The sequence below is a fragment of the Electrophorus electricus genome, chromosome 18 (genome assembly GCF_041902795.1).
Source record: "Electrophorus electricus isolate QZ-2024a chromosome 18, ASM4190279v1, whole genome shotgun sequence".
NCBI lineage: Eukaryota > Metazoa > Chordata > Actinopteri > Gymnotiformes > Gymnotidae > Electrophorus > Electrophorus electricus.
Genome location: NC_137514.1, coordinates 699,083 through 712,539, shown reverse-complemented (window position 1 = coordinate 712,539; position 13,457 = coordinate 699,083). Strand labels below are relative to the sequence as shown.

The 13,457-nt window shown below is 38.1% G+C and overlaps 1 protein-coding gene across 1 annotated transcript in view; it reads right to left on the bottom strand.

The window, feature by feature from the left end:
* The window catches only part of LOC113585190 (uncharacterized), a 36,680-nt gene extending 28,935 nt beyond the window's left edge, over positions 1-7,745 (bottom strand). Inside the window, exon 1 of the mRNA XM_081701559.1 lies at positions 7,642-7,745. Within this exon, the coding sequence (XP_081557685.1) occupies positions 7,642-7,745 (104 nt within the window). The remainder of the gene's footprint in view (positions 1-7,641) is intronic.
* Positions 7,746-13,457: the final 5,712 nt, after the last annotated feature.

Genomic DNA, 13,457 nt, shown 5'->3' with positions numbered 1-13,457 from the left:
CTAGAGGTGTAAGGAACAGTAGAGATTGTTGAAGGGGTAGTGGTAATGGTGGTAGGAAGAGTAGTGGTTGTTAAAGCAGTACTGCTAGTGGTGGTAGGAACAGTAGTGGTAGTTGAAGAAGTACTGCTCATCGTGGTAATATCAGTTGAGGTTGTTGAATGAGTAGTACTAGTGGTGGTAGGAACAGTCGAGGTTGTTGAAGGGATAGTGGTAGTGGTGGAAGGAACAGTAGATGTTGAAGGAGTACTACTTGTGTTAGTAGGAACAGTAGATGTTGAAGGAGTAGTACTAGTGGTGGTAGGAACAGCATTGCTTGTTGAAGGAGTACTGCTAGTGGTGGTAGGAACAGTTGTGGTTGTTGAAGGAGTACTGCTAGTGCTGGTAGGAACATTATTGGTTGTTGAAAGAGTACTGCTAGTGGTCGGAGGAACAGTAGTGGTTATTGAAGAAGTAATGCTAGTGGTGGTAGTAACAGCAGAGGTTGTAGAAGTTGTACTGCTTGTGGTGGTAGGAACAGCAGTGGTTACTGAAGGAGTACTGCTAGTGGTGGTAGGAACAGTAGTGGTTATTGAAGGAGTAGTAGTAGTGGTGGTAAGAACAGTAGAGGTTGAAGGCGTGTTGCTAGTTGTGGTAGGAACAACAGTTCCTACAACAGTAGTTGTTGTTGAAGGAGTACTGCTCATGGTGGTAGGAACCGTAGATGTTGTTGAAGGATTACTGCTAGTGGTGGTAGGAACAGTAGTGGTTGTTAAAGGAGTAGTGGTTGTGGTGGAAGGAACAGTAGATGTTGAAGGAGTACTACTTGTGGTAGTAGGAACAGTAGATGTTGAAGGAGTAGTACTAGTGGTGGTAGGACCAGCTGTGCTTGTTGAAGGAGTACTGCTAGTGGTGGTAGGAACAGTTGTGGTTGTTGAAGGAGTACTGCTAGTGCTGGTAGGAACCTTAGTGGTTGTTGAAGGAGTACTGCTAGTGGTCGGAGGAACAGTAGTGGTTATTGAAGGAGTAATGCTAGTGGTGGTAGTAACAGCAGAGGTTGTTGAAGTAGTACTGCTTGTGGTGGTAGGAACAGCAGTGGTTACTGAAGGAGTACTGCTAGTGGTGGTAGGAACAGTAGTGGTTGTTGAAGGAGTAGTGGTTGTGGTGGAAGGAACAGTAGAGGTTCCTGAAGGTGTAGTGGAAATGGTGGTAGGAACAGTAGTGGTTGTTGATGGAGTACTGCTAGTGGTGGTAGGAACAGTAGATGTTGAAGGAGTACTGGTAGTGGTGGTAGGAACACTAGTGGTTGTTGAAGGTGTACTGCTAGTGGTGGTAGGAACAGTCATGGTTGTTGGAGTACTGCTAGTGATTGTAGGAACAGTAGTGGTTGTTGAAGGAGTACTGCTAGTGGTTGTAGTAACTGTAGATGTTGAAGGAATACTGCTAGTGGTGGAAGGAACAGTAATAGTTGTTGAAGGATTAATACTAGTGGTGGTAGGAACAGTAGTGGTTGTTGAACGAGTAACACTCATGGTGGTAGGAACAGTAGATGTTGAAGGAATAGTACTAGTCATGGTAGGAACAGTAGTGGTTGTTGACGGAGTACTGCTAGTGGTGGTAGGAACAGTAGAGGTTGTTGAAGGAGTACTACTAGTGGTGATACCAACAGTAGAGGTTGTTGAAGGCGTGTTGCTAGTGGTGGTAGGAACATTAGAGGTTGTTGAAGGAGTACTGCTAGTGGTGGTAGTATCAGTAGAGGCTGTTGAAGGAGTCCTGCTAATGGTGGTAGGAACAATAGAGGTTGTTGAAGGAGTACTGATAGTGGTGGAAGGAACAGTAGATGTTGAAGGAGTACTGCTAGTGGTGCTAGGAACAGAAGATGTTGCTAAAGGAGTAGCACTTATGGTGGTTGGAACAGTAGAGGTTGCTGAAGGAATACTGCTAGTGGTAATAGTAATATTAGTGGTTGTTGATGGTGTGTTCCGAGTATCAGTGCTTGTTGTAGTAACAGTAGATGATGCTGAAGGGGTCCTGTTAGTGGTATCGGAAATGGTGGTATTGGTATCAACAGGAGAGGCTTTTGAAGGGGTGTTGCTAGCTTCAATCCTAGTGCTGGTTGTCATAGGAACAGTAGAGGTAGTTCCAACATCTTTGCTGCTGATAGTATTGTCTGCTCCAGTGTCAGGGCTGCTTAGAAAATATGATATGCATATAGTAAAAATTTACAATGTAAAACCAATTTAATCATATAAACACATTTATTTTTTACTGATGTGTGAAATATAAAAAGGTACTCACCTCACTGTACTGCATGATACTAGGGATTGGATCAGTAGTTGTATTAGAATTATTCAAATGAGAAACTTTTTTTTTATCATATTGTAATGAAATATTTCTTATGATAGCAGATATGTGTCTTACCTATACAGAGAGCAGAAAGGATAAGCGCTCCACACTTAACAATTTTCGTTCTCATTGTGATTTTTGCACATTTACCAGATCATTGTTCAGTTATCCTAAAAGAATACAAAGTGATTTTTTTAAATATGCATCTTAAAACACCACACTATTTCTTAAGAAGAAATAAAGCTGATTTTAAAATTACAATGTCAAACAATGAAAAATATACCAAATTTAAATTATTTTGCTATATTGACAAAAGTCTGTTTTCTTTATAATCATAAGAGCTTACATTTATCTGGCTCAAAAGAATTATATTTTGAGGTTACAAATGATGGAGTAAGTCATACATTTATTTTGTTCTTTAACAATGGAATCAATGTCCAAAATCTGCAGCGAAGAACAAGTTGGATCATATTTTTATACCATAAATTTGATCTAAAAAGCAAAGTTAAGTTTGCTGGAGCAGCTATCATGGTCTGTTGCCATCATGCATGCAACCAGTTTCTTCCAGCTCCGACAACAATCAATATCACTGCACTTCCCAGAATCCCATTCACAGTGAAGTACAACATTCAACCAATCACTTGTCACTTTACTCATTCATCCTCACTGGACTATTGATTTCACTTGTTTTATATTATCTATGCTTATATAAACCTGATTTATTATATCCTTGTGAAATACTGCCACTAGTTTTCCTGGTGCATACTTTGCCTAAATTGTGTTTGGCCCCTGCTGGGTTTTTTTTTGGATACTGGCTGTTTGTCTTGACTTACAAATTTGGATTCTTCCTCTGGCTACATTCTCTATGTTAATAAATTCAGTCCCTTCATCTGCGAGTGTCTGACCTGTTTTGTCTGAGATGTCAATATGGTAAAAAATAAAAATAAATAAATAAATGTGATTGCCCTGGTAATTTTGCAGTGATATGATGGCAGTATTAAATCCACCTGTCTGGGATACAGAACAGCTTGATATTTTAGACTCTTAACTACACATGCACATGTATGCACACATACACAGAAACACACACAGATCCTATGATATGTTTTACTATCTCATATTTCAGGCGTAAATTACATTTGACTTAGACTTTAAGGAAATGTTTTAAGCGTGAGATTCAATATTTTTTCATATATATTAGTTCAGTTCAAGTCAAATCTGAAACTAAAAACTAGCTCTTATAATTATCATGAAAATAACTAAGTGTAGTCTGCTTCATTCCCTTTTGGCAAGCAATTTTTCAGTCCACACGTTATATTTATCAACTGTAATTTAAACAGCAAATATGAATCTCTAGATGGGGAAATATGCAAAGACTGACATCTCAGTATATTTTTGACCAGCAATAATTATATGTCAAAGTGATGAAGATAACATAATAAATACAGTACTGTTTTCAGGTAGTATTATTTTCAGATAGTATTGTGTTCAGTGTAATACTGTGTTTAAGTGTGAAGGTTAGTAATGTGTCTAGCATGTGTTCTTGTCTTATTTGCTATGATAGGTGTGTGTCTTTATGTTTTAATTTTCTTACATATAAAACCCCTTTTCTGTTATAACCACTTTGTGGGTTACTGATGTGTTAGGTTTGTTTAATTTTCATTTGCACACTAGTTTTGAGTTTTCCATCGTTTCATTAAATGTATAGTTTGAAACACATTTTCTTCCCCCTTTTTGTGGCACCTTTCTTTGTGGTATCAGGGTACGATCATTTTCAGGGTAGTACAGTCAACAGGTAATAGTGTTTTCAGGGGGATAGTCAGGTAATCGTGTTTTCAGGGGGATAGTCAGGTAATAGTGTTTTCAGGGGGATAGTCAGGTAATAGTGTTTTTAGGGGGATAATCAGGTAATAGTGTTTTCAGGGGGATAGTCAGGTAATAGTGTTTTTAGGGTGAACTTTCTGCATTTGTAATAAATGTTGGAGATTACAGACATTGTCTTTTCACCTAAAAATAAAACCAATTCCATGGAATTAAGTAATTAAAACTGAAAAAAAAGAAAAAAAAAAAGAAAAAAAAAGAGGAACTGAAACCTCAAGATGTCTTGTGATGATTGTACAGGGCAAATAAATACTGAATTCTAAACTAATTGTATTGCTGCCGACCGTTTACTGACCATTTGATAGCTTGGCTTGACACACTTCTTCTCTTCCAGTGAATAACTTTATTTGTTGGTTTACAGTTGGTTTACTTGCAGATACAAATATATATTTTTACATATAGCTGGTTAAGAACGTGGTCAAAACAGTACATATTACAGTACAAGATCCCAGACTCATTGCTCCTGCTACACGTCACATCCATTTGCCCTCTCATGTGAGGTCTTGCATTGTGTCACAGGGGGACGGTAATGGTTAAATGAAGCACATCAAACAAACTTCAATTCATAACCACAAATGTATATGCTACAATAGCTCGACAACAAAACCAATCCAAAATTTTTTGATAGAAACAAAATAAAAAGAAAGGCAATTGGCTATGTCAATTTGGGTATTCTTTTGTCTGATGTAGCAGCTGTTGTGACCTTGAGATCATATAACACCAAAAGTGCTATTGAAGGGGGAAGCGGGATTCCTTGTTACCGCCAGCTAACGTCTTGGGTTTGTAAGTGTACTTAAATGTAACAATTTTAACTACACTACATACTGCATACTCAAAAAACAAGTTAGTATTGGTAAATAGTATGCAACTGAGACGCACCCTACATCACTGGTTAATTTCTGCTCTACATGCAATGGGAGCTAAATATAAAGTTCCAAACAGTTCTGAAACAACAGATTGTGCTGTTCTTTGCATATGTAACCTAAAATGTCTGTACATCTCTAAGTGGAGCTCCGTGGAAGTGATTAAACTTGCTATTAAAACAATTATTTATTTTTTTGATTCAGAAGAGTGTGAATAGGAGTTAGAAATATATGATTAGTCTGTGGGAAGAAATCTGAAAAACCCTCATCTCTCTCCAAATTGGCATTTCATGTTCTGGAGTGTTTCAAACACAAAATACAAAATAAAATGATAAAACTGAGTCAACACAAAACTGCAAGAATAATCATGTTTTTCATTATTAAAAATGACACAATTTACTGAGACAAAGCAAGCAATGACATCTTTAACCCCAAACCCCTCTGTGCCCCTCAAAGCTCTCCCTATTTCTAACTACAAATCACACTACCTGACCATTTAATAGTTTAATAGTTGTGTGCGAAAGTGAAGATCACATATCTTATATCTTTTGTCTTGGGTACATTTATTTGCAGAAGAAAACCCTCCCAACAACTAATAAAATCCTCATAAATGGGACCAAGGCCTCTGTCAAAGCTTACAACTGTACAACCTGCAGATTTCAGTGTGGTCCTGTTGTCAATTGTTTTGGCATATGCTGGTTTAATGAATGCATAATAAAGGTGAGAGAGCTCACTCTTATGTAGTAGCAGCAGCACAGCAGTGAAATACCACACCAAAATATTTTAAAAATCCATCCCACCAAATTATCAAAAACTTCTATAGCTAAATATTTGTACTAATTACTATTAAAAGCCAAAGATGTAAATAACAACCTGGCATATGTATTTTCCTTCTCTAAATGTTTAAAAAAGTTAATTTGGGTCATTGTATCCTTTGCACCTACGTGCCCTACAGGCCAAATGCAAGAAGTCAGGCATAAAATTCCTTACAAACTGTGACATGACAGGTGTTTCAAATTTCATCATATTAACATGTTATAGCAGATGTCAATAGGATTTTAAGGGATTAAGGGATTTGAGAACAGGAATGACTAAATCCTGCTTCCATAGCTTTAGTGCCTGTTGCAAATATAATGACATGTTGAAGACATCATAAAAATGGACTCAAATTCCTTGCAGAAGATTTCAATAAATTCACCATTATTATCTAGTTGTGTCTCTGTGACATTTTAATGAACACAGAGCGAGACACCAGTGATCAAAAAGGGAACAGAATTTTAATAAAAAGATTTAAAAAACACAAAGTATCACAATTAAGAGCGAGCACAAAAAGCGATGTTTGCTAAGCGGGCTTGGCAGATGCCTAGCAGGCTCGACTGCACAGCACTGGAGTGAGGCACCTGTGAGACTTAAATACAAAAATGGAAAAGCAAACTGGGGTAGAAATATAACTAATCATCAGGGGATTGTGAATGGATGAATGAATGTGGCTGATCATTTGTGGATTGGCTGATTGATGGCTGGGGCATGAGAGTCTCTTATTTACTGGTACAGAAAACTACCTTTTAATATCCCTCTTCTGGAAAGTAATAAATGCAGACAGTTTTCTAGTTTACCTTTAATAATCTCAGTCTTCTTCTTTATATTCAGAATTATTGATTTATCATATTCCTATTTTAGTTTGGCCCATAAAATCTCACTATTTGACTTCCTTCTGGGTGGCAAAAATACCACACCATATCTAAATTCTGGTAGTCATCCAATTAAAAAGGTAATGTATGGGCAAACTACATTTGTAAATTCATCGGAGTGTGCTAAAACATTCCCCAGTCTGTGCACCTAAAACAGTTATATATTTCAGAAGTTGGATGCCATAGTAGTTCCTATCCTGCCTGTTTGAACAGATGACATATTATTAAAACAATCTAGACGAGCCTTGTTTTTTTGGGAACACATGGAATGTCCCCGCAGAAAAGGCTTGAGGTTTCAGATGAAACAGCTGCAACTTGGTACTCAAATCCAGCACTTGCAGCATAGGCTGCAATTACCCTCAGGTTAATGTATACTATTGTTGTAAATAAATTGAGAAAATTCAGTGGGCCAATAGAATTGACACATAGTGAAAGTCAACACCAGGATTGCACATTCTTTCCCCAACAGCCTTTTCTCGGCCACTAAATTTTCTTAAACTTTTTGTTGTGCTCATATCAGTAAATCTAACTATTTCTGTGGATGGAGTCTGCTAACTGGTGGTCAGAACTGTGAATCTGATACATAATGTCCAGTTGCAGTAATGAAGTCCTATATATCGTATTCTCTGTCACTTGTGAGTTATTTTGAATGAACAAATGATTGATCTCTCACAGTATCAGTGATAAAAATGAAGCACTTCTTTATAATAGTCAAAAGGCAAACAGGTGCATAGGAGAGCCATATGAATTATAAGTACACAAGTAAACGCACAAGTATGTACACAAAATAAGCACAACTTGGGAAGCCAAAAACACAGTGCCGCTCCCCACACAAGCATCTGCCAGGGATGCAGCGTCTCAGGGAGCCCTCATATCTGCACTACCTTCTGCTTCTCTCCTCTAGCCGAGCTGCCTCAGCTGTGCTCCCTCCTGCTGTTTGGTTCTGCCTGACCGGAGCCTGAGCTTCAGCATCCTCACTGTGATTCATCCTGCTTCTCCAACTTGTAACCAATGCAAAGTCCTGCTGCAATAAATAATCTCATCTGTGCAGCTCAGAGATCTACTCATCAAACATCTGCTGTGATTTATACACTGTTTTTACTGAGATAAGTGATTATGGTCCTCTTATACCTAACATCCTGTTTATATTCAGAACTGACTGACTGATATTCAGGATAAATGTTCATGCATCCTTTAAAAATTAAATAACATCATGAAATGATATTTAAAATCCCATTGTCCGGTATCACCCCGAGGAGGATGTATATCTTTCTCATGCTGGCAGAAAGTTCTTCCTGTCATTGTCATCTTTGGCTTGTTTTTTGGGGTCTAAATACAGTTCTTTGCAAAATTGTTTTGCAACTTGTTTAAAACTAAAGGACAGCTAAATTTGAGTACAATTAAAATGAAATTAAACTAAAGCGAATGTCAACCCTCCAAAATGTAACCCTCCAAAATCACTTTACCACTTAGGTTTTAGGCTATAGGTATTCCTTCAAACATCACTTCAACAATTATCTACACCAAATCCAAACTCAAATAAACAAAGAAAAACAGCAAAAAACAAACAGCAATTACCTTGTGTTTACAAGTGTATAGTGGCAGAGATTTGTAACGCAGATACCCCAGAAATAATGATGAAAGAGGATGTCCACTCTGATGTGTGTATCCTTGCAAGGGAGAGAAGTGCTTACCTGTTCAATGGTACAGTGCAGGTATGAGAATGGCAGCATGCAGGGAGAAGAGTGACTGCTTGAGTCTGTACAGGGTGGGGCTGGTCACATATAGTATCAGTTAGTCCAGCCTGCTGGATGCCTGATTAACCCCCAAGGCATTTTCTTTCACTACACACCCAACAGCACCGACCAGTAGTGCACTCAGATTTAGCATCATAGGAATGTGTTTATATCACATTGAATTTTGTGAATGGAAGTTTTATTTTTTATAGTTTGCAGGCTTATTACCAAAAAACCCAAATTAAATAAAAATCTATTACATTGACAAGAAATGTTTTTGGTAGTTTTCTGTGTATTCTAAACCTCTCTGAGTCATATGAGGATGGTAGGAGACATTAAAGTATGTTCTCATAGAGCATCAAATTGTCTCAGTATATTCTCTTAAATTTTAAGACCAGCTGTTATCTCTGACATATCAATCTCACATGTTATCAGCTATGAGATTCGAGAACCAGGGTGACATGTTTTCCTACTTTCTGTAAACAGACTGGTATGGTCCAAGACAATAACAGTGGTACTTTCTTAATAAACTTAAACATCTAAATTTGAGTGTGTGTGTGTGTTTGTGTGTGCTTTTCTTTAACTAATACAACAATTAAAGAAAGTAAATCATTATTTGGATGGTTAATTTTGGTATGGAGGAAAAAACTTTGTCTTTTTATGTTACACATTTCTTTCTAACTGGTACCCAAAATAATAATAAACAAACAAACAAACAAGGAATCTGTGTTATTTTCCTCTGTGCTCTGGCATCTGGACAATACAAGCATTTTAGATAAAAAGTAATGCATGTGATACCCTTCTTACAGATAGAGAGGAGCTTCCCGCTCACATGTAAAATGCAGTGATGATTACTGGACAGATTTCCTGTAATAAATCCCAGAGCAGGTTGATAGGCAATTCATTCAGTTGAATCTTTTATTTTTTTGGTCTTATTTTTTTGTTTTATTTACTGTTTATATTATATTGTATGTTAACTTATATTGTCTTATATTGTTTAATTGGTTAATATTTTGTTATCAAACAGCTCTGTGTCTTGCCATGGACTGGAATGCATTCTGCTTGCTGTAGAGCATGACACAACTGGTTAAGCCTTAAGTTTCATTAGCCAAATGGTAAAGAATTCCGTAGTCATGAATCTGTAGCCTTGCCTCCTTGGCTTTAACTACTGCCTACCCTTCCAGGTTGTAATACTCATTCTACCATTTAGAAGATGATCTTTGTTTTACGATGCTTTTGGGAAAAGCAACCCTGGTTGTTTCCATGCTGTGGTCTCTACCCTTACTGGTTGGTTCTGTTTACATTTACGGCATTTAGCAGATTCTCTTATCCAGACTGACTTACAAACGTGCTTTGTCATTTACTCATAGAATACAACCTAGCTAGTATAGTAGGTTAGAGTTCAAGATACCATTGAACTAGAATACTGTAGAAATACAGGGATCAATGCTGATGCCTAGAAGTGTGAAACACATATAAGCTCTATAACAGACAACAATCATTGCAATAATAAACAGTACCGTACAATAAGTATTAAAGTTTGTTACTCAACACAGATGCAGGATCAGTGGTCGTTAAAATATTCCACAAATAGATGGGTCTTCAGTTTGTGTTTGAAGACCGCAAGGGACTCGACTGTCCAGACAGCAAGCAGAATTTCATTCCACTACCTAGGAGCCTAGACAAAGAATAGTCTTGATGCTTGTCTTCCATGAGACTTGAAGCATAGTATTTCTGGAAAGGGCAGAGACCACAGCATGGTAACCAACCAGTAAGGGTAGAGACCACAGCATGGTAACCAACCAGGAAGGGTAGAGACCACAGCATGGAACCTACTGAGATGCTTGTGCAGTCTCTTGTGATCTCAAAGCCAGACTACTGCAACTCTCTACTTGCTGGTCTTCCTCTAAAAGCCACCAGTTGGTACCATGCTGTGGTCTCTACCTTTTCTGGTTGATTCCATGTTGTGCTCTCTGCCCTTACTGGTTGGTTCCGCCCTTACTGGAGGTGTTCATGCTGGGGTCCCTACACTTTGGTTTTTGTTACTATATTTACTTATGGTAGAAATAGGTGCAGGTGAAAGTAATAAATGCAATAAATGTATTTGATTCCAAACTATAATTAAAATTTATGTTGCACAGATCACCAACTATTGCATACCTCAGTGTAAGTTATGAGAATATGCATAACCAACTTTATTAAATTGTCATAGTTTTACCATGTGGTTAGCCTAATTTAGGGTTTCAACTAATAGATTTCTGTAGCAGAGATTGGATACTGTGTCAGAGACTGTCACTCCCCGTAGGAGAGGGTGGTGTGATGGAGACAGTCACTCAGGATGTAATGGTGAGCGGTGAGGAGGTGGACGCATATAATGAGAAGAGTGAGTTTTACTATGAGTAAATCCAGAGTCTTAATAATTATAACAGTCCAGTCCAATACACAGAGTCCAAGAACACATGATTAACTAAATGAAACAAAATGATGAAAAAAGGGAATCAGGCTATACCAAAGACATAAGCAATGATAAGAACTAACACTAACGAATAGAAACATGCAGTGAATAACATGAGGCTTGGAAAATGAACAGAGGCTAGAAGGCTAGAATTAACACACAGAGGCTCGCACTGACAAATATAAAAAGTGAACACTACAGTCATGTAGCATATTTGCAACGAGTGGAAGATGTGGTAATGGCTGTTTACTACTTAAAACAATGTCTTCTTGTGTTAACTTTGGAAAAAAGCTCTAAACTCTAGTTTTGATTCTGGTTATGTCTTGATTCTGTTTGGTTCTTGACTGTGTCATGCTCTCTGCATCCCTAGTGTTCCTCACCACTGTTTTGTTTCAATTTCATTTGTCTGTCTTTGTTGTTTCATTTCATTTAACCCAAATCCTAACCCCCTAACCCTTAACCTAACTCCTAAACTTTCCAGCCACCTAATTAGAAACACCTTGTACCTGCAGTTACTCTTTGCTTTATTAAGTACATTGGTGGCATTAATAAGTGTTTAAGTGTACCAATAAGCATTGTGTGTTTGGGTGTGTGTGTCTGCACAGACATGAGCATGCACTTCAACAAAGAATGTGTTTGGGTGTGTGCGTCTGCAAAGACAGGAGTACGCAATTAAACGGTGTGTTTGGGTGTGTGTGTCTCCACAGACACGAGTGCGCAATTAAACGGTGTGTTTGGGTGTGTGTGTCTCCACAGACACGAGTGCGCACTTAAACGGTGTGTTTGGGTGTGTGTGTCTCCACAGACACGAGTGCGCACTTAAACGGTGTGTTTGGTGTGTGTGTCTGCACAGACAGGAGTACACACTTAAACGGTGTGTTTGGTGTGTGTGTCTGCACAGACAGGAGTACACACTTAAACGGTGTGTTTGGTGTGTGTGTCTGCACAGACAGGAGTACACACTTAAACAGTGTGTTTGGTATATGTGTGTCCACACACAATCTTGCACTTCTCTGTATGGAAGAGCAGCAGGACAGAAGGAAAAAGCTGTAATGTACAACTATAGGACTATAGGAAAGAAATCACAGCAAGGTCACACTATTGTAACAGTGCGCTGTCTGTCTTTTACTGTATAAAGGGCAATCTTCACTTTATAGATATGAAAATACACTTCATTCTTATCTTATGAGAGTAGTAGCAGTGTTTATTTCCTCATACATAAGAAAGTATTTATACCAAGTTATCCTGTATCAGCAATTTCATTTCACATAATCCTGTTATTTCTATTTGGTATTTTGGTTGCAGATGGATAGGTTGTTATTAATAATAATAATAATAATAATAATAATAATAATATGCTCTCTTTTTACTTATTAGAATAAATTGTGGAAAACTAATTTTGATGGCCTGACTTTTGTACACAAGTTTCATATAAAAGCACATGCTAAACGTTTTATGTCACTGAGTACGTGGGTGTGTTTGGTTGCATACATGTCTGTTATGTCTTGATTCTGTTTGGTTCTTGACTGTGTCATGCTCTCTGCATCCCTAGTGTTCCTCACCACTGTTTTGTTTCAATTTCATTTGTCTGTCTTTGTTGTTTCATTTCATTTAACCCAAATCCTAACCCCCTAACCCTTAACCTAACTCCTAAACTTTCCAGCCACCTAATTAGAAGCACCTGCACAGACATGAGTATGCACTTAAACAGTGTGTTTGGTGTGTGTGTGAAAAAGGGTGATTGTGTGGTTGGATGTTCTTTCTTTTGCATCTTTGGAGTGAGATGTAACAGAGTTCTTTCTGTTTTCATTCAGCAGAATTGAGTTCTGACAAAAAACGATACTGCACTTGATTTTAGCCAAAAGGCCGAGAAGCAAAGGCAGGAGTTTTGCCTCCTGTCTTGTTTCTGTTTCTGTTCCTAGTCCTGCTCCTGTTCCTGCTCCTCATCTTGCCCGGTTTATCCTTGTCTGTGTCTAGTCTTGTTCCTGGTTACTGTCACAGTTGACCCTTCCTAGTGTCCTGTCTCTGTGGTTTCCCTATTCGTCTTGCTGGTCATTGTTTGCCCCAGCCTGCCTTGTGTTAGTCCAAGCCTCTGTTTGTACTCAGCCTCTATTTGTGTAGGTTGTGATCCACATTGTTTCCCTGTTTCTCTTGTAACCTTTTAAATTCGTATCTATATTGTTGCTGAACTATTTTCTGTCCACAAACAACTCTGAAACACCCTTCCCATCACTGACAAATTAACCACACCCATCTAGAACATCCTCACCAACATTTCTTTCATTTTTGGACTTTGTCCCTGTATCTCTACACCTTATTAAATACTTTGCAGTTGCATCCATACCTGTCCTGGTAATTGAAGTAATTGCTAAATACTCTGCCTCAACTGAGAGGAAATAAAGATGTTAACCCCTGTTTAGCACATGTATATTAACCTTGGTTATTATAAACACACACCTGGTCCCCTCCAGGAGAGGTTTCTTCTGAAGGAACCAGGAAGATGTATGTT